This window comes from Hermetia illucens, chromosome 3 (assembly GCF_905115235.1).
Source record: "Hermetia illucens chromosome 3, iHerIll2.2.curated.20191125, whole genome shotgun sequence".
Lineage (NCBI taxonomy): Eukaryota > Metazoa > Arthropoda > Insecta > Diptera > Stratiomyidae > Hermetia > Hermetia illucens.
In genome coordinates this window covers 124427779-124448678 of record NC_051851.1, presented here as the reverse complement: position 1 = coordinate 124448678, position 20900 = coordinate 124427779, and the positions used below count along the sequence as shown (strand labels likewise).

The 20900-nt window shown below is 42.5% G+C and overlaps 1 protein-coding gene across 2 annotated transcripts; it reads left to right on the top strand.

Moving 5' to 3' along the window:
* The first annotated feature begins 2976 nt into the window (after positions 1-2976).
* On the top strand, positions 2977-13219 carry LOC119651401 (protein pigeon). Of its 2 annotated transcripts, XM_038054988.1 has the most exons (9): positions 2977-3261; positions 3327-3758; positions 3817-4115; positions 4180-5361; positions 5423-5655; positions 5715-5929; positions 6000-6209; positions 6278-6554; positions 12422-13219. In XM_038054988.1, exons 1-9 carry the CDS (start codon positions 3198-3200, stop codon positions 12447-12449), a joined length of 2940 nt encoding a protein of 979 aa, XP_037910916.1. In that variant the 5' UTR covers positions 2977-3197; the 3' UTR covers positions 12450-13219. The 2 variants fall into 2 exon arrangements, with proteins under 2 accessions (XP_037910916.1, XP_037910917.1); XM_038054989.1 differs by lacking the exon at positions 6278-6554 and having other exon boundaries at positions 2982-3261.
* The last annotated feature ends 7681 nt before the right edge of the window (positions 13220-20900 follow it).

Below are 20900 nucleotides of genomic sequence, written 5' to 3'. Positions count from 1 at the left end.
GTGTAGAAGACGGCAGTATATACTGCTACGCATTCTTCTGACTCGTCCCAGCTTTCTCTTCGTTTCAAGATAACATCATATCTTCGACCAATAGATGTATGAGGATCTTAGAATCGGAAGGCATTGCGAAAACTAGATTCAGTTTTCCCAATGACTCTTCCAATGCTCTGTGTCCCCACGTCCATTGTTTTCCCCTAGATTTAAGCGAATTAGTCTATGAGCTGCTCTCATTGCAGTGCTCTGAAAAAACAAAATTAAGTAATGCATTCAGAGCCGCCCCGGATGTGGTTCTCAAGGCAACGGTGATACCTAGACATACAGTTCTTTGCAGTGTGGCTAGTTTACAGCGAAAAATCCTTTGTTTCAACTTAACCCATCAAACTACGGATTCATAAGTGAATATCAGCCTTATTAATATTTCTTAGAAGTTGCTCTAAGTGCTCTATACCCTCTTTTAGCACCGCTAGGTAGATGCCATTCATGTCAGGTGCTTTGAAGTGTTGAAATGATAGTATAGCAGCTCTTTTTAATTGGTAACAACCGCTCTCATAGTGTCCCAATTCCCCTTGCAACACCTTCGTGCTGAAGAGTTTGCACAAACCGTCAATACACTTCTTTCCACTTCTGAGACCTGTTCTCCCGGGTGGTATACTTCCAAGAGAGTCTGCATAGACTCAACTCCGGAGTTTTTGCAAGCATCATCCGGTTTTCTAAGGGAGTCCAACTTTGCCGACTCATTCTTATTAAGGACTCTGCACAGCCTGGAGGTCTCCCTTTTACCTTCCAGTTCCTCACAGTATTCTTTAAAAGAGTCTCGTTTCGAACGTTTTACGAGCCTCTTATATTCACGCTGTGAGTTGTGGAAGTTTAGCTAGTCTTCATCTTTATTGTTTTTGCAAGCAAGATTTAAAAGTCATCTGGTTGATTTCCTGAATCTCTGCAGTTCTTGGTTACACCATGGGACCGTTTTACCACGTTGGCCTCGAAAAATAGGACATGCTCCTTCAAAGTACCCTAAACGTGTGCGATTCAGGGTTTTAAATTGATCTTTTGTCGCCAAAGGAGTCTTTAGTGGCCTAGGGAGCTCAACTTTGTCGCGAATAATTTCATTGAACTTGCCCAATCCCTTTTCCTAGGATTCTGTTTTGTATTACAGGCTGTTCGCCTGCAATAGCCAGACTAAATTTTAAGTACCGGTGATCTTCATCTAGCACTCGCCAGTTTCTAATAAACTCTAACAATTTTTAAGCGCAGATTGTTATGTCAATTACTCTTGGCCCCACGAACGTAGGGTGCGCCCCTACATCATCAGACCAACTGAAGTGATAAAATCAAACAGCTTCTCTTCTCTAGGGTTGCATTTGCAATCGCCCCAACAAGATCCTTGACATCAGAATGCAGGCCTTCGGTCTCGGGGATTTTTCATCGAATAAAATCCCAGTCCCCTTGACTGATCCAATGCCACAGATCCTGTTAAAACGAATCCACGGCTCTTGAAACAGAAATATATAAGGACAGTCCTGCAAATTTGCCTGCCTTGCCGCCAGTAGAAAGGAAAAAGCTTTGGCATGCTGGAGGTTACTTTTACGTTTGTAGCCATAAGTGCAGTCTAATATGAAAATCCCCACAAACTGAAAAGTCTGCTGCGTTCAGTGTGAATCACACCAGGGTTACCGGCTTGTCCATCCTTCCACCGAAAGTTCCACTTTCTTGCGTCTAAGTCCTCATTCCCAATAAACTTCGCCTTCTTTCGCAATGCCTTCCATGGTCGTCGGCTAGAAACCCTCCTAGATTCACGGTGTCTGGGGTGCATGGATCTGTTTTCACATGCCGGTTTTAGACCAGTTGCGTCCACATCACCAGCTTCCCTTACTTCCGTTTTTCCGGGTACGGGGAGGAGAAAGTCCTAACAGGCAAGCCTGTAGTCCCTTCTCCTTTGCGGCTGAAGTTTCCCTCTGCCGAGCCTTCCTCCCCTGTATTTTAGAAGAGTTATGCAACAGTGTCACCGACAGGCCGGGCAGATTCCCAGTTCCTCTTATTAAGGGAGTTGATGTGCCATCCTTCTTGGCTGGCCACGCCGTAGACACCGGGTGTAGGTTTTCCACTGAAGTGGAGGGCGTGTCTTCCACAGATTTCTCCCTGGGAGAACATGAATTGGTGAGGCCTCCAAAATCGGTGCCTCGGCCACAACCTGTTTCTTAAAGTCGCGGGTAGATTCGAAGTCTGTGACTTCTTACCACTTGGAGAGTTACAATCCTTTGTTTCCATCTTCATGTGTTGTTGGGCAACTAAACTATCTCAAGTTCCCCCACCACAACAAGGTGATGTCCAAGGGGGAGCTATCTATAGTTTCACTCATTTTTATAATATATGAAATCAATTTATTTGCGACGAACACGAGTTACTCACGACAAAATCTATTTTACGTTTCCTGACCGAGTTGGCGACATCAACTTTTATTCTTGGATTAATATTCAAGTATTAGAGACATGTAGTGACCTATCTTAAAAGAAGAAAGGAGAAAACGCACAAGCCAGAAAGAATCATTCGACAGGAAATCTTCTGAGATCGTCCAATTAGCGAATGGACCATTAAACTGAGAAAACTGGCCCCACATTATCCTGGAGGCCAACCATCAAAGTCATACCAAAAAGAAGAAATTATAATTCAATTTTATAATAATTGAAATGATTCAGAAATGCATAGTTAAATTATTAGATCGGGGTAGAAAATATTTAATTAAGAAAAACGAAACCCAAACATTGCGATTAGAAACGTAATGTACTTCATTTTAAGGCTTGAGCGTTCATGTCGATTATAGTATTATAGTATTTTTCTATCTAGTCAAATTATTAAAACTAACCTTGCTTTATGATCATTTAATAGTATCCGCCTTTTTAAAATCACCCGCTTTGTAGCAGCTGTTCCATTTCCATTTGTGTCCCAATACAGCTCCATCGTCACGACAGCGCAGCACGTATTCAGCTATTGCATAAACAAACATACATCAGCTGTCACTTTGTTACCAAACAAAGCGAACAATGACCAAAGAACCGCTTATGCAAGATTGTTGACATTCCGTCACATCTCCGATTCCTCCTCGCGCAACACAGGGAACTGTCACGGTGTCAGAGTGCGCGCAGGACATGAATTGCTGTTGAAGAGGATCATGTCCGCACAGTAAAACTGCCCCGAAAATGCTGAAACAGGAGAATCTCGCTGCAAACTTTTGCGGATTATTAGCTCAACAAGGTTTCAAAGGTGAGTGCAACGACTTCCGCCTGTTCGATAACCTTTTTGGACTCTACAGTGCAATGTTTTTGCAGACACTGCAATCGAATGGCGCATTCTGGGCCAGGAGCAGGACGGCTCTCTGCTGGCATCTTGGGTTTCTGTGACTTCCGATCACAATAATTTCAGCAGCATCGGCCTCTTCAATGCGGGGCAGAAAACGTTCGATATTGTTTACAAGTTCGATGATGTTCAGAATGTGGTTCAGGCCTCGATTAATGCGACACGAACCCTCTTGACGTACGTCTTGAAGGTGGCAAACCGGGTGGAGTCGGAGCAAGAAGATGAAGAAGTCCTTTTCTATCGGCCATTCGTGGTGGAACTCAAGCAAGCCGAGAAACCAGAACCCACTCGGCTGCTCGAACTGGACAGGAGGAAGCAGGTGATGATGCAGTTTCTCTGGAAGAAATTGGGGCCTTTGGACAAGATACACCAAGACAAGTTGCTGGTCCTTATACACGAGGAAGGTACGAATGAGTTTTGCCGGATTAGTCGTCAATAGTTTGATCCTTTTTCAATATTTAGCCATTTTAATGTTTACTACGACAATAAAACGCCGACGAAGAGATGGTGACGTTTTATCTAGGATCGATTTTTCCAAAGAGGAGTCTTGGATGTTCGATCCGAGTCTGTTGGTGAGCGAATCGCTGGTGAGGAGCTTCACGTGGGCGCAATGGGATGCCACGACCCAAGCTCTCCACTACATTCACCTGAAGCCAGCTACCAGAAGCATCAGTTTAATAGAGAAAGAAGAGGAGGATAACGGCTTAAACCCGACGCTATCAGCTTTTCAATTCCATGACGATCTACCGACGGAGACCGTGGTACGTATGAATGCTCGCTTCCATCGCTTTTAGATCTACAATCCGCTTTGAATTCAATTCGCAGCTCAACATTCCGCTCAATTTACCAAAACTACCCCAGACGCCCTCCGCCACCACCTCTGGAAGCGTTTACGAGGACGATACTGTTCCACTCCGCATCCATGATTCCTCCCTCAACTTGATTATCGTGTCCGATGACTCGGGAATGCTCTTTGTTTGCCACTATTACTTGTACCAACCCATTAAGCCGCCGCTTGAGGACGTGAACACCCCCAACACCGTACACTTCGCGTACTCAGTAACGATTCTGCACTACGGATGTGTGGTGCACTGTGTGATTCCCGGAATACCGTGGAATAAAGCCAAACTTATGAAACCAACTTTCAGTTTGCATGGAGACCACCACATGCTCGTATTCCAGCCGGATTTGTTTGTGCATTTGTTAGACGTCGGCCCATCGCATGAGCCTTGCTGTCATATTGTCTGTCCGCCGTACAATAAGCAGCAGCTTACTCATCTTGTGCCATGTAAGAATTGGGGTTCGCTTGCGTATGACTCTGCCACCCTTGATCTCGTCTCGATGACCATCCCAAAGGCGCATTTAATCGAAGCTTTTAGAAATGATACGTCTGTCGACAATCGCTTGAGTATCGTGCACTATTTCCTGGTGCATTCCAATGATATGGATGTTTTGGGAGAATTGCTAGGCATTATCATGGAGCGCCCGTTAAGCCTAGATACTGTCCCGTTGCTCAAAGAGGCTCTTGTGGCCGGCACGTATGCTACAGCGAAGAAAGGTTTGCCCCAGGAAGCTCTTCCACTCACAAAGCTTCTTCCATTGACTACATCCAATATGCAGAAACCAATTCAAGCCAAAGTTGCGAACCTTTCAGTTGGATTGTCGCACGAAAATTTGTGGAACACAACGATGATGCTGCTTTCGCCACAGCAGCGCCTGTCACCATATCGTGCGGATATTTGGACGAAATTGTGGGAACGGTTAAATGATAACAACAAGGAGAGGAAACGCTTTACTGCTGGACAAGTTTCGGAGAAATTGATGTATTCACTGGCATGCTATCAACCAGAAGCCCTATCCCGCTGTACCACTCCACTCTCTCCATCGGGAGTTGGACCTAGCATGAGTGAGTTTTCGGCAAATTCACGACGTGGGCAGAGCGATGTGCTGCCGTTCGTAGAAGTTGAGTCATGTACAGCTACAAAGCAGGAGCACGTCATATCGGTGGTGAGTATTCCTAGCAAATTGCAGAAGAAAATCTAGTCTAATGTGTAAACACTTTTGAAAGAATTTGCGAGAGTTAAGCGTACATTTGGTGAAAAATTCCGCCAAACAAAATACCGGCTTTCGCTGGTTAAAGGACACTTTGTTCGATCGATCTCAGGCTCCGACCCATGTACATTCCGTTGCCTCGCAATACGCCTCCGCTCAGTTGGACCTTTCTCGAGCGCTCTGCATATTCGTATGTCGAGCAGCAGGAGTTGATGCCCGCGTTGAAAATTTGCGGGGATTTCAACTGATGTGCGTATTTACACATTTTTGACTTTGTCTAATAAAAAGTAACGAAATACGTTTTACAGAGATCAAATGACGCACAATCAGCAATATTCCCTATTCATGCCGCTGGAACGCTACTGCTTGGCTGTAGAATCGATTGCATTCCCTTTGCCGCAAGGATTCTCATCGTTCTTTACGTATCTAGGATATAGAGCTCTTCCTTTCGAAATGTTCATGCAATACGTATCAAATCATGTGTTTGAATTACAAATTGATGCTATGAAGGCAATTATCAACGGTGAGTGTAGCTCATTTTCTAAAATTCTATCGAAATCTTCAATAAACCGTTTTTCAATCCCACTCAACAGATATCGATGATTCTAAAGAGGGAGTTCAACGTAAACTGGAATTACTGTCGGTGCTTCCACGATCTCGGGCCCATCGCCTTTTAAAAAACTGGAATCATCCCGTCAGTCTGATGATACGCGGCCGTGATCATGCCGCCAATATTCTCTCTGGAAATCCGGTGCAGCCGCGAAGTAATTCAACACCGAGAAACAGAAGCATGGAGCAAACAGGTAAGAGAATTTACTGTCTTATTCCATTGAAATACTTCCAAAGTTCCCGTCCTCATAATATGAAATAGCAAGAGTTCGCGTAATAGATCGGCCATGTAGAAAGTTGTTTTGTAAACAAAACCACAATCTCAGTGGATGCTGTTTGCCACATTCGAGATTGCCGTTGCATTCGGATCATCTTGTTTGGAAGTGCTGCCACGAATGGAACAATTCGATCGTCATCTGGTTTTGTATTTATGTAATTATTTCTACGGCCCTCGTCATTTTATTGACATTCGAATTAAAGCCGCATCGAAACGACATTTTCGAGTTGATTTGTCGAAGTTTAGATAAAACTCCCCAAGGGTAAGATGGTGTAGGCGAGTTTGGGATATGTTTTGTGATGACGCATGGACGTGTATACTAATTTTTGTGTAGCCCCGGATCTGTCAACATTTGATAGATCCAAGGTTGAACTCCTGGTGACTAGCGCACATTGTGGCAATAAAATGACTTTTGACTAATCAAATAACAATCTAGAAAGATATATTTGACATGTAGGAATATTTGGGTTTTATGTAAATGTTTTAACGAAATTTCGACCACCGATATTGATGCAAGTAGGATTTTTGTAATACTTTGAAAGTGTTGATATCCGTTAGCAATTTCTTTTAAACAATCTTTCGTCTTAGGAAGTAAACGTAATATTTTGGAAGACTTGGAAACAAAGTGAAACATCAGAACGGTTGCATATAAAAGATTAACCAGTATTGCTGGGAAGTGTGTCTTCAAATAAATCAAAGATTCGACGACATTTTGTTATGGCTTTCTTGAACTCTTTAGTTAAAACTAACTATTGGGTTACTGGTTAAGCCATTATTTTCTTCCCCGGTTCTGCTCGTCTTCATTGGATTCGCTACTTCTTTTGGCCGTCAGCTTGGTAGAGTGGAGTTGAAAAGTTTTGAAGTTTTTGTGCAGCGTGTCAAGTCATCGCGGTTGAATGTTGAGGCCAATTTCGTCATGATCGTGTCGCAGTTAATGTTGGCTTTGTTAGCTAACCAGCGCTCAGAACGGAGGTTGAAAACAAAACCTTATTAAAATCGGTTTACTATCTGTCTGTCTTTTTTTGTCGATAGAGGGTGGAAAGCTCCAAAAGCTACTGCTGGCTCATGCCACACGGTTATGTAAGACTCTTACCCACTAAAGCCACCCCCTCCTACCGCTCTCTTCGCGGGACTCTCATATGGTATTACGCCCCGGGGCTTGATCAGAATTTATCGCGTGTTAACATTTATGTTTCTTTCCCGTTCATTCTTCCAGCTGACTTCCTCCTGCCTAAGCTTCTTATGCATGGCTGCGATCACCTTTTTGACTTCGGTCCATATCCCCTTTGATTTCAACATATGTTCCATTATATTTTCAGGTGTAAAGTACTTTCCGGTTGTAGCTTCCAATGCAGCCTCTTGGGCTGTGAATCTCGGGCAATGAAATAAAACTTGTTCTGCGTTCCCTGCAATATTGAGGCACTTTAGGCAATATGGCGAATCATCATGCCCGAATCGATAGAAATATGCTCAATAACATCCGTGTCCGCTCAAGAACTGAGTTACGTCAAAACCTACTTCGCTGTTTAGCTGCTCGATCCATTTCCGTAATACCATATGATTCTGTGAGTTTTTTTCTGACTCGTCCTACTTCTCCTGCCATTCCGCGACGCTCGATTATATAGTCGTTGTCCTTCTCAATCGGGATCATTCCCGTTATCACGCAGGCTGCTTCATTGGATATTGTTATGTAAGCGTAACGTGTTCGTAGTCCACTTACATACGCAGCTCCAATATTTCTCTTACTTGTATTTTTCAGTGCATCTGCCCAAACTGGGGTTGGTTGGTTGAATTGATCATGGACGTGCATTTTCTACGTTTGGTAATAAGTACTACTTCTTATGTTTTGCGAGCCGTATGCCAGCATTCTCTAACAAAGACTTCTGTATGTGTTTGAGGTGGGGGAGAGGCAAAGCCTCTGAGCATTCAGACCTTAGTGGTACATTGTACTCAATTCCCCCGTCTAAGGGAATATCCCGGATTCGTTTATGTATCGCACGATTTCCGTTAGTGGATGTGATACTACCTGTTGCAGTTGAAGCACATCAGTACGAAAAATCTGATGTCTGATGCGTCCACAGCGGGGCACTCACATAGAAAATGTTCCGTGAATTCCGCTTCCCCATTACAGGATGGACACGTAAAATCTTGGGTAATTCCTACTTTGAACATATGCCCAGCTAGTGAATTATGGTCGGACAGAATGTCCAAAATACTTCTGTAAGTCTTCCTGCTTTTTGACAGGATAAACTTTGCAATATGTTTGTTTGGTTCCCATAGGAAAAGTTTGGTGTGTCTAGCAGCATTGAGGCTTAGCCACCTGTCATTATGAGAAGCTTGTTCTCAGTTTTTGATAGCGGCATCAGCCAATGGTACTGACACCCCAATTGCTGGTTCCGGTCCGGGCATATGGAAAGTTGAAGCCTCTTTTGCTAAGGCATCCGAGATTCCATTTCCCTCTACACCACAATGACCAGGTACCTAAAGTAATGCCACCGTATTGAATCAAGAAAAAGAATTCAATCGCTTTCTAGATTCCTGAACGATTTTTGAAGTGATCAAAGTGCTTCACAACGCCCTCAGTGCAGCTTGACTATCGCTACAGATTGCGATGCGCCTGTCCTTCAACTGCTCGTCAATCATCCAGGTTGTCGCCCTTAGGATCGCATACACTTCAGCCTGAAAGTTCTCCCAATGCTCTGTGCCCCACGTCCATTTTTTTCTTATAGATCTAATCGAATTAATTTATGAGCTGCTCTCATTGCAATGCATTGCAATGCATTCAGAGCTTCATTGGCCTAATGATAGCAACATATATCCAAATTACTACCTGAGGCTTAAGTCCCCATGTCGAGGCAAAGGTCCGCCTACACAGCCCATAAGCTGTGAGAGCTCGTTTTGTCTTTACCTCTATAGGTTTGTTCCAAAGAAACTTCTTGTCTAGACAAGTTATCCCTCATCTCTGGAAGGCAAAGACCATTCTGTTACTTCCTTTTTGTAACTAATACCATTGTGGTTTTATCAAATCAAATCAGCAGTGCGTTGTGTATTTCTACACAGCATTCCGACATCTCGACCAACAGCCAGCGCAGCCATTGGCAGATTTTGCAGTTCGTATAGTAGTGAGTTGATCAGCATACTCCACAGAAGTGGCGATAGCACACTTCCTTGACGGCAGCCTTTCGTCGCTTCCGTTGTTAGGTAGCGATCAACGCCTACTTCAGACCACAGATCTCCCTTCGTTAGCATAGAGTAGATCCACTTTATTAGAGTTTCGTCATTACCATGCTCTCTGGCGGCATCACAGAGCTTTTGGAAGGGCGCATAGTCAAAAGCCCCTTTAATGTCCACGAACACCCCCATCACGTACTCACCCTTCAGAGTTGCATCTTCTATCTTTGAAACCAAAGAACGACGAGTAGACCCACAGGACTTTCCGACCTTAGCGCCTTCTCGTAAATGTGACGCTCAACCAGTCTCTCCAGACATTTCAGCGAAAATGATGTTAGGCTGATTTGCCTGAAGTTCTTTGGATTTGAATAGTCATCTTTCCCAGGCTTTGGTATGAAGACTACTTTCACCTTCTGCCAAGAGGAAGGCACGTAGCCCATAGCAAGACATCCTCGAAATATATTTCTTAGAAGTTGCTCTAAGTGCTCTATACCCTTCTTTAGAATCGCTGGATAGATGCCATCCATACTAAGTGCTTCGAAATTTTCAAATGATAGTATAGCAACTCTCGCCTTTTCATTGGTAACAATCGCTCTGGTAGTGTCCCAATTCCTCCTGCAACACCTTCGTGTTCGTTTGCAGAAACCGCCAATTTACTTCTTCCCACTTCTGAGACCTGTTCTCCCGGGCGGTGTACTTCCAGGAGAGTCTGTATAAACTCAACTCTGAAGTTTGTACAAGTACCGTCCGGTTTTCTAAGAGAGTTCAACTTGGCCGACTCATCATTATTAAGGACCCTGTACGACCTGGAAGTCTCCCTTTCACTTTCAAGTTCCTCACAGAATGCTCTAAAAGAGTCTCGTTTTACGAGCCTCTTATATTCACGGCGTGAGTTCCGGAAGTTTAGCCAGTCATCATCTTTGTTGCTTTTGCAAGAACGATTTAGAAGTGTGAAATGAGTTCCTGAGTCTCTGCAGTTCTCGGTTCCACCATGGAACCGTTTTACCACGTTGGCGTCGGGAAATAGGACAAGCGTCTTCAAAGCATTCAGTAGATAAGAAGAAGCTTTGGCATGCTGCAGGTTGATTTGACTAACTCTTATGTTTATAGCCATAAGTGCAGTCTAATATGAAAACCGCTGCTAACTTAAAAGTCTGCTGCGTTCAGTGTGAATCTCACCGGGGTTATCAGCTTGTCCTCACCTTCCGCTTTCTTGCGTCCGATTTCTCTGGATATCGACACACTTGATGGTGTAGCAACGTCTATGTCCTCATTCCCAAGAACCTTCTTTCTCTACTTGGCTGTTAAAGTACCCAAGTATGAATTTGATATCATATCTGGGAGAGCGTTCGTTCTACTGCCTCATAGAAGGTATCCTTCTCCGACTCTGTAGGGGAGTGAACGTTTATGAGGCTTGTATTTTTAAATTTTCCTCGCACTCGCAGAGTGCATAGCCATTCCCTTATGTTTTCAAAACCGATAATAGCAGTGGGAAAAACCGCAAATCGTTATTCCGTTGTCATTGCAAAGTTCGTTGTTGTGTTATCAGTCCAGTCCGAGGCTCCTGTTGTGGCTTCGTAACAAGTTGTTTTCCGTGTAGGATTGTCAGCCCTACCCAACTCCCAACCTGCAGGACCAGTTGGTACAATTTGTCCCGTTTTTAGGCCGGGAGACTCATTTTCATCCTTCCCCGTCTGCAGCTTTTCGTTAAGAATGAGGTCCCAGCGGTCACCACGTGGAATTGGAGATAGGGTTTGGTAATAGAGCTGTTGGTGTTGGTTCAGCAGGCGTTTCCCAGGGTTTTATGCTCCATCGTGGGTACCAATCCACGTTTTGCCCTGGGATGTATACTACCCTTTGACCACCACCCATCTAACTACAATGGTTGCATTTTCTTGGTCGGCCTGTCGCGGGACCTGTCACCAACAGAGATGGAATAACTGAATTTTATTTTATTTATCTCTTTCCTTAATCTCAGCATTTAATTTTAGTTTTACTGAGGATAGTACAAAGTACGTTGCCTCAAACCATCCTCGTTTACCTGGGCTTGAGACCAGCATGCTATGTTGACAGCATAGCAGAGTTAGGTTTGTTGGATTACACTGTAGAAGAGATTTCCATCATTAGTGAAAATAAGGCGGGGAGTCTATTGTCTACTCATATGAGAAATACACAAAATCGTTCATGCCTGAAACGCCACACTTCTGGTTTTCTACTTTATTTTTAAATGCAAAAGATAATGTTTTATCTCGCTTAAGAGCCATAAAATACTACAACTAAGAGTAACTTTCGTTCTGTATATCGCAGTTCGATTATCGAGTTAATCGTACATTTCAATTCACGATAGCAGGCATGGAAATAGCTGGAAGAAGCTTTTCATCAGGACTCCAACTACAGTCGTAAGAGCTCTTAAGCAAAGTCCCCACAGAATCTTTCCATGTAGTTCCTTCATGTTTGGGCGATTCGTCTACCTTCGCTGTCCAGTGATGGTTTGTCTTAATGTTAAATCTGGAAAAAGAACTACTTATCTGGGGTTTTACTCGTTCTCACTAGGTTTTAGTTGTACTAGCAAAATTGCAAATTCACACTGGTAAACATCTCTCAATCTTTTTTTCACATTCCATGCATGTTAAATTTCTCTGAGGCTACTGACAGACAACAATCAGTACTCGATTAATTTCACGCATAATTAATTCCGAATGTTACTTCGAAGTAAATGTACATCCAAATGGCTTTTTGGCAATTTCCATCTATCATCGACTAGAAAATGAGAATGAGTCGGTATACAAAAAGCAGGTTCAACTGGAGTTCCTCAAATTAGCTACAGATTAACATGATTAAAATATGTGATTGAACAAATTTGTAATTCGTAATGTATGTGGAGTGTGTGAAATCTGTTAATTGAAAAAGCATTGTATTTCGCAGTCACGGTTTTAATTGGAATCATTGCCATTTCAGGAATTGCAGCGTTCCCGTCGGCCGATAAATTATCTCCTTTGGATACATTCCTGGATCTGTTGACTGCCAAGGCCAGTTTGAACGAATTGGACTTCAATCTTTTGATTGAAACAACAGTTGCGTCAATGGAAGACTTCACGATCTAAGACATTTTCCATTTCACGTTCGTTGCTTTTTGTTTCTCTTAAGTACAAATTAGTTTTAATGTTTGTTCAGTGATCGAAATGGCTCAGTGCAATATGTAGAAAAGTTTCTTTCAAAAGCACACTTTATACCAAATTTTTGTATTGTATTTAGTAGTTTTACGTAATTGCATATTCGTAATTTGCATTTAATTTACATTACGAATATGTTCGTTGTTGTTGCCATTAGGAAACCATAACGCATTTGTAAGTTGAAAGGATCACTCATTCCAGAGTGATTAACGTAAATTAATTTTTCTACGTAATTTTCTTTTTGGTGGATATTCGCAGTTTTAATTTGTATTTTGGAATATATTTGTAAATTCCACTGCAAGGTAGATAGTGTTAAGTTTTGAAATGGACGAATTTATATGATGCTTGCCAAGCCTTGAGCGCATTTTTGCAATCCAAGTTCGGATGGGGTTATATTGGGAGGAAGTATTTCCTCGTAGCAGAAAGTAAGTGGAAGTAAAATTATTAGAACTTTTTCGCCATAACAATTCAGTGCAATAAAAATACTAAAAGTTAGTGATACCATTTTTCGATGTAACTTATATAATCAGATTTGTTCCTTTTTTCATTATATATTCTAAATATAAAATAATGAATGCTTCAACTGTTCATTTTTATCTATTTCGAGAATCTGATGGAATGGAATGGAATGGTAAGTATCGGGAATGCATAGGATAACTTCTATGTACCTTGAATCTTTCAAAACCTGATTCCGATGATGTAGAAGGAGAAATAATCGCATCATTTTAAAACATGGATTTAGATAGCATGAAACATTATCAATGAGAAGAATTGCAGTGATATATAATGATTTTTGAACGGTAAAGGTTGCACGCCTTTGCTTTCGATTTGATCCCTGAAGACGCTATATCGTATAGAATGAAATTTTTGCACATATAGACCTACTGACCTCTAGCAGTAAGTTTCGTTAAAAAACGTTTTAAGGGCCGCAAGGTGAAGATTTCATCTCAAAATCATGTCCAAGCGCGATATATCGTTTACTTTTATCACTTTCGCTTTGATTAAAAACCCAAATGTAGGCGAGGTTTTGCAGTTGAATTCGGAAAACTAGGATCAAACTCTCTTATTAAGTGGTTAAATCTGTCTGACGCCCCCCAAAAAAGGGTGTTTTCAAGATTTTTCTGTGAGCACATGTTTGAATTATAGTCCGCAGCGGTGAAGAAGGTCATAAACAACTATATTAGAACTAACGTTCTAAAGCGTAATCCCTTTCATCACTGTCAATACGCTTACCGGGCAGGACGGTCAACTGAAACTGCTCTGTATCAGCTGACACATGTATTACGGGATGCCATAGTGACAAAATAAATAGCACTGTGTGCGTTTTTGGATATTGAAGGAGCATTCGAAAACACATCACACACAGAGATACAAAATGCCTTGAGCCGCAAGGGAGTGGGAAACACCCTGGCCTTCTGGACGGGCAAAATGCTAGAAAGCGGACAAATAGAAGCACCAACAGGTAGAAATTCTATTGTCATGAAAACTAGTTAAGGTTGTCCACAGCGCGGGGTACTATCGCCGCTTATGTGGAGTACAATAGTGAACGAACTCCTGGAGGTGCCAACAAATACTGGAATACAAGTCAAGGGGGCAAATATGAAGATACCCTATGTGATAGAATCCAAACTGGACTAAGGGTTACTAGTGGGAATGCAGATAAATCCAACCAAAACCACCACAGTACCATTCACTATGAGACGTAAGCTTAACCACCTGAGAGCCATAAGATTACATGATATGGAGGTGAACCGAGAAACAGATGCCAAATATTTGGGGATTACGCTAGACCAAAAATTACTCTGGAAGACACATGTCGGAAAGCCACGAGGGCTCTGATTACTAGTCCATAGCAGGAAAAAAATGAGGTTGCAGCCTGAAGATACTACTTTGAATATATACAACAATAGTAAGGCCAATGATTACCTATGGAGTGGTAATCTGGGCAGAAAGAATTGAACTCAGCACTCAAGCCAGGCTACACAGGCTCCAACAGCTGGTTTGCGTGTGTATCAGTGGGGCAATTAGGACATGCCCAACGGCATCCCTGAAGGTCCTTCTGGGATTAACCCCTCACCATTTGCACATACAGATGCAGGCAAGGAGGGCAATATTCAGGATGTCCGGGGGTATCAATGAGGCGAGCAGCTGCCTAAACCGAAGGAAGATTGATATTCTTTCTAGGCGGTATCCCGAATTATTGATACCAAGGGATAACATAACAACGAGGTTTGACTTCGATAAGAAGTTTGAAACACGTTGGAGTAACAAGGCAAACTGGGAGAGCGTGACTGCAACATAACCACCAACTGATTACTTGGTGCACTGACGGATCCCTCATAGCAGAGGGAGCGGGTGCTGGTATCAATGGTCCAAGAAAAATGTACTTGGAACCAATAGGCAGGTAGACTAGCATATTCCAGGCGGAAATATACGCCATAGACAAATGTGCCTCCTTTAATCTCCAAAAGAACTACAGAGGGCAAAACATTGCTATTCTCATCGATAGCCAAGCAGCGATCAAGGCACTTAGGTCCAACCAGGTGAACTCTAAACTGGTATGGGAATGGTTTGAGAGACTGAATACACTCGGCTCGTCCAACAAGGTCTGGATAGTCTGGGTTCCAGCCCATGCTGGGTTGGAAGGCAACGAGGCAGCGGACGAACTAGCCAAGAAGGGAGCAAGGACGCCTTTACACCGGCCAGAACCCTTCTGTGGAGTGGGAAACGGTTTCATGGCTATGGGCAGGCCTACCAGGGATGGAGCAGTGGAAGGTGCTTATTGGGAGATACGAATCCATGCGCACAAAGGATTGCTTAAACCAAAAAGAACCTCCGAATCATAGTGGGAATTCTCACTGGTCACTGCGTGCTAAACTATCACCTAGGGAAGCTAGGGATATCTATGGACACTGCCTGCAGGTTTTGTGCGTAGTGTGATGAAACCTATATACACATCCTGGGATAGTGCCCGGCACTTGTGCAAAGTAGGTCCAGCCATCTGGGAGAACACTTAATACCAGATGCAAAGTTGAAAGATCTGAAGGTAGGGACTAAAGTTCCTGACGCTTGCTTGAGATACTATGATTAAAGGTACACTATAACCAGTAAAATGAGTACAATCGATTTTTATGGACGCGGTGCGACTTTCCCTTAACCGAATAATATTAATATAGTCCGTAGTGACTCTTCAGGAGTAAGAAAAGAATTTATTATTGACATTTTTTTCAAAATAACGGCTGTAGGACTGCGTAAACAAAACAAGATGTTTTGGAAGTCGTCCGCGGCCAGCAGTAGAACTCCCGTGGATCACTATCTAGAACCATACCAACATTTTTTTCATGAGCTACAAAAGTGTAGCTAGTGAAGTACACACGATTACAATTTTAAATTTTTTTTCGCAAAATGACGGGGCTTAGAAAAAAAACAAAAATCTCTTTGTCACTCGCTAAAATCGTGTGATTAGATAATAAAATGAGGAAGTTACAATTAAATTTTCACGTCGATCGGATGAAAACACTTCGAGTTGTACCGCTCGCCAGTTTTGAAAACGTGGTTTCGAGAAAAACGCATTTTAAGTTTAAAAACGATATAACTTTTCGAAATGATAACAATATGGTTCATAATTTTTCTTTAATTTTAGTCTGCAATCCTGGCATCATTCAATTGCCCTTCCACAATCATATTTGCTCTTATATTTTCTTTTTGAGTCTTGTAATGTTGCGCCCAGACTCTTCGCCATATTGAAAAGTAAGTGTTTTTTGGCTTAAATGAGGCTTTCTTCTTAGGGGTTACTTCAGAGAAACTAATTTTAAAAATATTTCTAAGTTGTTTTTATACAACATCGCTATTTATTATCAATAAAGGGATGTTTTAGCGTATTTTAAGCTATTGAGAAAAAGTCAACAAAACAAAAAATTCCAAACAAATATAACCCTTAAGACGAAGGAGGAATACAGTGGTTCAAATGCCTAATCGGACAAAGAGGAATTCATGTTTTGAACATATTTTTTCTATCAATTGATCAATTTTTTTTCAAAATTTATATGCATCTTTTAAATAATGAGCAGACCTTTCAAGAGAAGTATATAAAACAATATATTTTTATTAAAAATCCTCATAAAAACTATAACAACAAAACATAATCTAAAACTTAACTCAAACAAATAATCGGGCAAACGCTCCAAAAGCGGGATTTCAATATTTTGAAGCATTTCCTTTCGATATTATCACTGCTTCTAAGCGTTGGCGTACCAATCGCACGAGATTTGCACTAAATTTTTTTAGGAATATAATTCCGCTGCTTAATAGCCTCATTGAACTTCCCTATATTTTTCAATCTTCATTTCTTTAATTTTCGTGCCAATTCTTCCCAAACATATTCATTAACGTTCAGATCCAGTGGCTACGAAGGTATTTTTGAAATTTCGAGTAGTTATAGGTGAGCATCATTTCAGGAACATAGGAAATGTGCTTGGGTTTATCGCTCTGATAGAAGGTGATTTTATCTAATATAGTCAGCAACAACAACGGTCTACGACAAGGGGATGCCCTATCATGCGTCCTCTTTAACCTGGCCCTCGAGAAAGTGATTCGTGATGCGGAGGTAAATGCAAGAGGTACGATCCTCTTTAAGTCCACCCAACTACTGGCCTATGCTGACGATATCGACATCATGGGAAGAACCACCCGAGACGTACAAACTGCCTTCATCCAGATCGAGCAGGCGGCGATTGGCGCGAGATCTTGGGCTGCACATCAATGAAGGCAAGACAAAATATATAGTGGCAACGTCAGCACCAAAGACGAATCAACCAACAACATCAAACCGCACTGGTCAAACACGAAGAAGAATAAGGATAGGAGAATACAACGTTGAGACCGTTGACAATTTCTCCTATCAAGAGTCGAAAATCACAACCGGTAACAGCTACAATGATGAAATCCGCGCCCGGTTATTGTCAGCCAACAGAGCCTATTTCATCTTACAAAGACTGTTCCGCTCGAAACGTCTCACCATAGGGTCAAAGCTCTTACTGTACAAGACTATGATCTTTCCAGTCCTCATGTATTCCTCGGAAACTTGGGTTCTTAGCAAGAAGAATTGGCCACGTTCGAGAGAAGAATCCTTCGAATTTTTGGCCCCCTACATGAGGATGGACGATTTTGTAGCCTACATAACGACGAAATCTATGAGCGATACCATGACTGTCCGGCTGTGGATAAAATCCGGCTCAACAGGCTGCGGTGGGCGGGTCACTTAATCCCTATGGATGACGATGATCCAGTCCGGAAAGTCTATAAGGGCAATATGGTAGAAAAAGAAGACGAGGCAGACCCTGCCTGAGATGGAGCGATGGCCTAGGTCAGGACGCCAGACAGCTTTTAGGGATATCGAATTGGTGGACCTCGGGGCAAAACCGGGATGTCTGGAGTTCCTTATTAAGGCAGGCCTAGACCGGATACCGGTTGGTGCGCCGTTGATGATGATAGTCAGCTCATCAGCTCTTTGCCTCACATTTTGCATTACAGCTTGCAAATATTGAAATCTAACCATTTTGCCGTCTATAAAATAAATATTTCATATTCCTATGTTGGAAAAACGCCCCCTTACCATCATTATCAACATCAACGGCGCAGTAAACGATAGAACGAAAAGTTCGCAATTCTTCTTGCTAAAAACCCAAGTTTCCGAGGAATACATGAGGACTGGCAAGATCATTGTCTTGTACAGTACGAGCTTTGACCCTTTGGTGAGACTTTTGAACGAAACAGTTTTTGTAAGTTGAAATATGCTCTGTTGCCAGCAACAACCGTACGCGGATTTCATCCTCATACCTGTTATCGGATTTGTTGTGATTTTCAACCACAGACAGGAGAAATTTTCAACGGTCTTAAAGTTGCAGTCTCCTATCTTTATTGTTTTCGTTTGACCAGTGCGGTTCGATGTTGTTCGTTCTTTCGGTTTTAGCGCTGACGTTGCCACAATGTACCTCATCTTGCCTTCATTGATGTGCAGCCCAAGATCTCCCGCCGCCTGCTCGATCTGGATGAAGGTAGACTGTACATCTGGGGTTGTTCTTCCCATGATGTCAATATCATCAGCGTACGCCAGTAGTTGGGTGGACTTGAAGGGGATGGTGCCTCTTGCATTTACATCCGCATCGTGAATCACTTTCTCGAGGGCCAGGTTAACGAGGACGCATGATAGGGTATCCCCTTGTCTTAGACGGTTGTTGAGGTTGAATGGTCTCGAGGGTGACACTGCTGCTTTTATCTGGCCTCGCACATTGGTCAGAGCCAACCTAGTCAATCTTATCAATTTCATCGGGATACCGAATTCTCTCATGGCCGTGTACAGTTTTACCCTGGCTATGCTATCATAGGTAGTTTTAAAGTCGATGAAAAGATGGTGCAATTGATGTCCATATTCCAATAGTTTTTCCATCGCTTGCTGCAGAGAGAAAATTTGATCTGTTGCTGATTTGCCTGGAGTGAAGCCTCTTTGGTATGGGCCAATGATGTTCTGGGCGTATGGGGCTATCCGATCTAGCAAGATAGCGGAGAATATTTTATAGATGGTATTCAGCAATCTGATACCTCTATAATTGCTGCACTGCGTGATGGGACAGATAATGCCTCATTGCCAGTTGCCGCGCATTGATTTGCTGCCCCGTACTTTGATCATCAGTTGATGAATCGCTTAGTGCAGTTGGTCGCCTCCATATTTAACCAATTCGGCTGTAATTCCATCAGCTCCAGGTGGCCTATGGTTTCTAAGCCAGTGGATTGCACGGACTATTTCTTCTACGCTTGGTGGTGGCAGCATTTGTCCGTCGTCTTCAGCTGGCGGGACTTCAAACTCACCGATATTTTTGTTGAGCAGTTCATCAAAATACTCAATCCATCGCTGCTATATGCCCACTCTGTCGGAAATCAGATTTCCCTCTTTGTGTCGGCAGGAATGAGCATCGAGGTGTATAGGGCTTCATTCTGCTGACTTGTTGGTAAAACGTGCGCGCCTGGTGCGGTTGCTCCCTATACTTTTTGAGTTCACAGACTTGTTGGTTCTCCCTCGCTTCCCTGCACCCCTTGAAAACGGCCGACAAGGGTTCTCTTTAGCTTCGTGGGAGCATTGCCATCTAGTGAGCAGGTGGTTCCGAGTTTGACTCAATGTATGCCAGTATCCTTTTTTTCCCTAACGATAACTCTTGTTCAAAATGACAAAAAAAAGAAGTCGGGAAACCGGAAGCTGGGCGCTTCAGGTATGAAAGATTTTGTTTGCTTCTTCTGTGAGTATATTTGAGTATAGAACTATCCCATTTGTATGTAGCCCGTTATGTATATGCATTTAGCATGTCAGATTTAGTACTTCAGCTTGTAAATTTGCATGATAAAGACAACTTTGAGCTACTGTGACTTTGTTCGTAATAGTATGATTTTGATCAAACTTTGAGATAATATGCCTCATATTATATTTTATACTACTACCAACTTTTATAACTCTGACATAAACTCAAGGGGGGTTTTACTCAATTTTCCCGAAAATACGGTAATATACTATTATTAACTTAATTTGAACAGATATCGATATGGAGAGTATATTGAAGCCTGGGCACCATATAGAGGCACCTTCATGATTTTTTCCAGATTTTGCGGTTGGGTAGTTTCTGAGAATGGGTCCGTTAAAGAAATCATCGCTTTCCACCCCTCCCACTCCCCGCCTTTCTAACAAACCTCAAAACTAAGACCGACCTCAAAAACTACTAATCGAGACCTTTCATTTGATATCCCACATGACTATATTCGGTGAAAAAAATTGTTACACCCACCTTTTACATGTATGGGGACCCCCCCTAAATCTTAACGTAGAAGGATATCACTCACTGCATGTCTGGGAGTCCACAGTGTCAATCGGTGCAGCCGTTTCTGAGAAAAGTGCTTGTGACAGACAGGCGGACAGACAAACAGACAGAGAGACGGACAGACAGACAGACATTGAACCGATTTTAATAAGGTTTTGTTTTGCAAACAAGGCAACCAAGAAGCAAACTGAGAGTTTGCTGACAATAATGAAGCGTCTGACGCACCTACTTCTTCATCAGTTAAGGCCGCTGCGAAACAAACTATCACTATGTGACCATTATCAAAAGGGAACGCAGTTCACAATCGCCGAAAATAACTAGCAATGCCAAAAAAGTTTCAAAACTTACAGTGGATGATACATTTAGTGAAAATCGATTCCAACTTTTGGCACCAGAAGC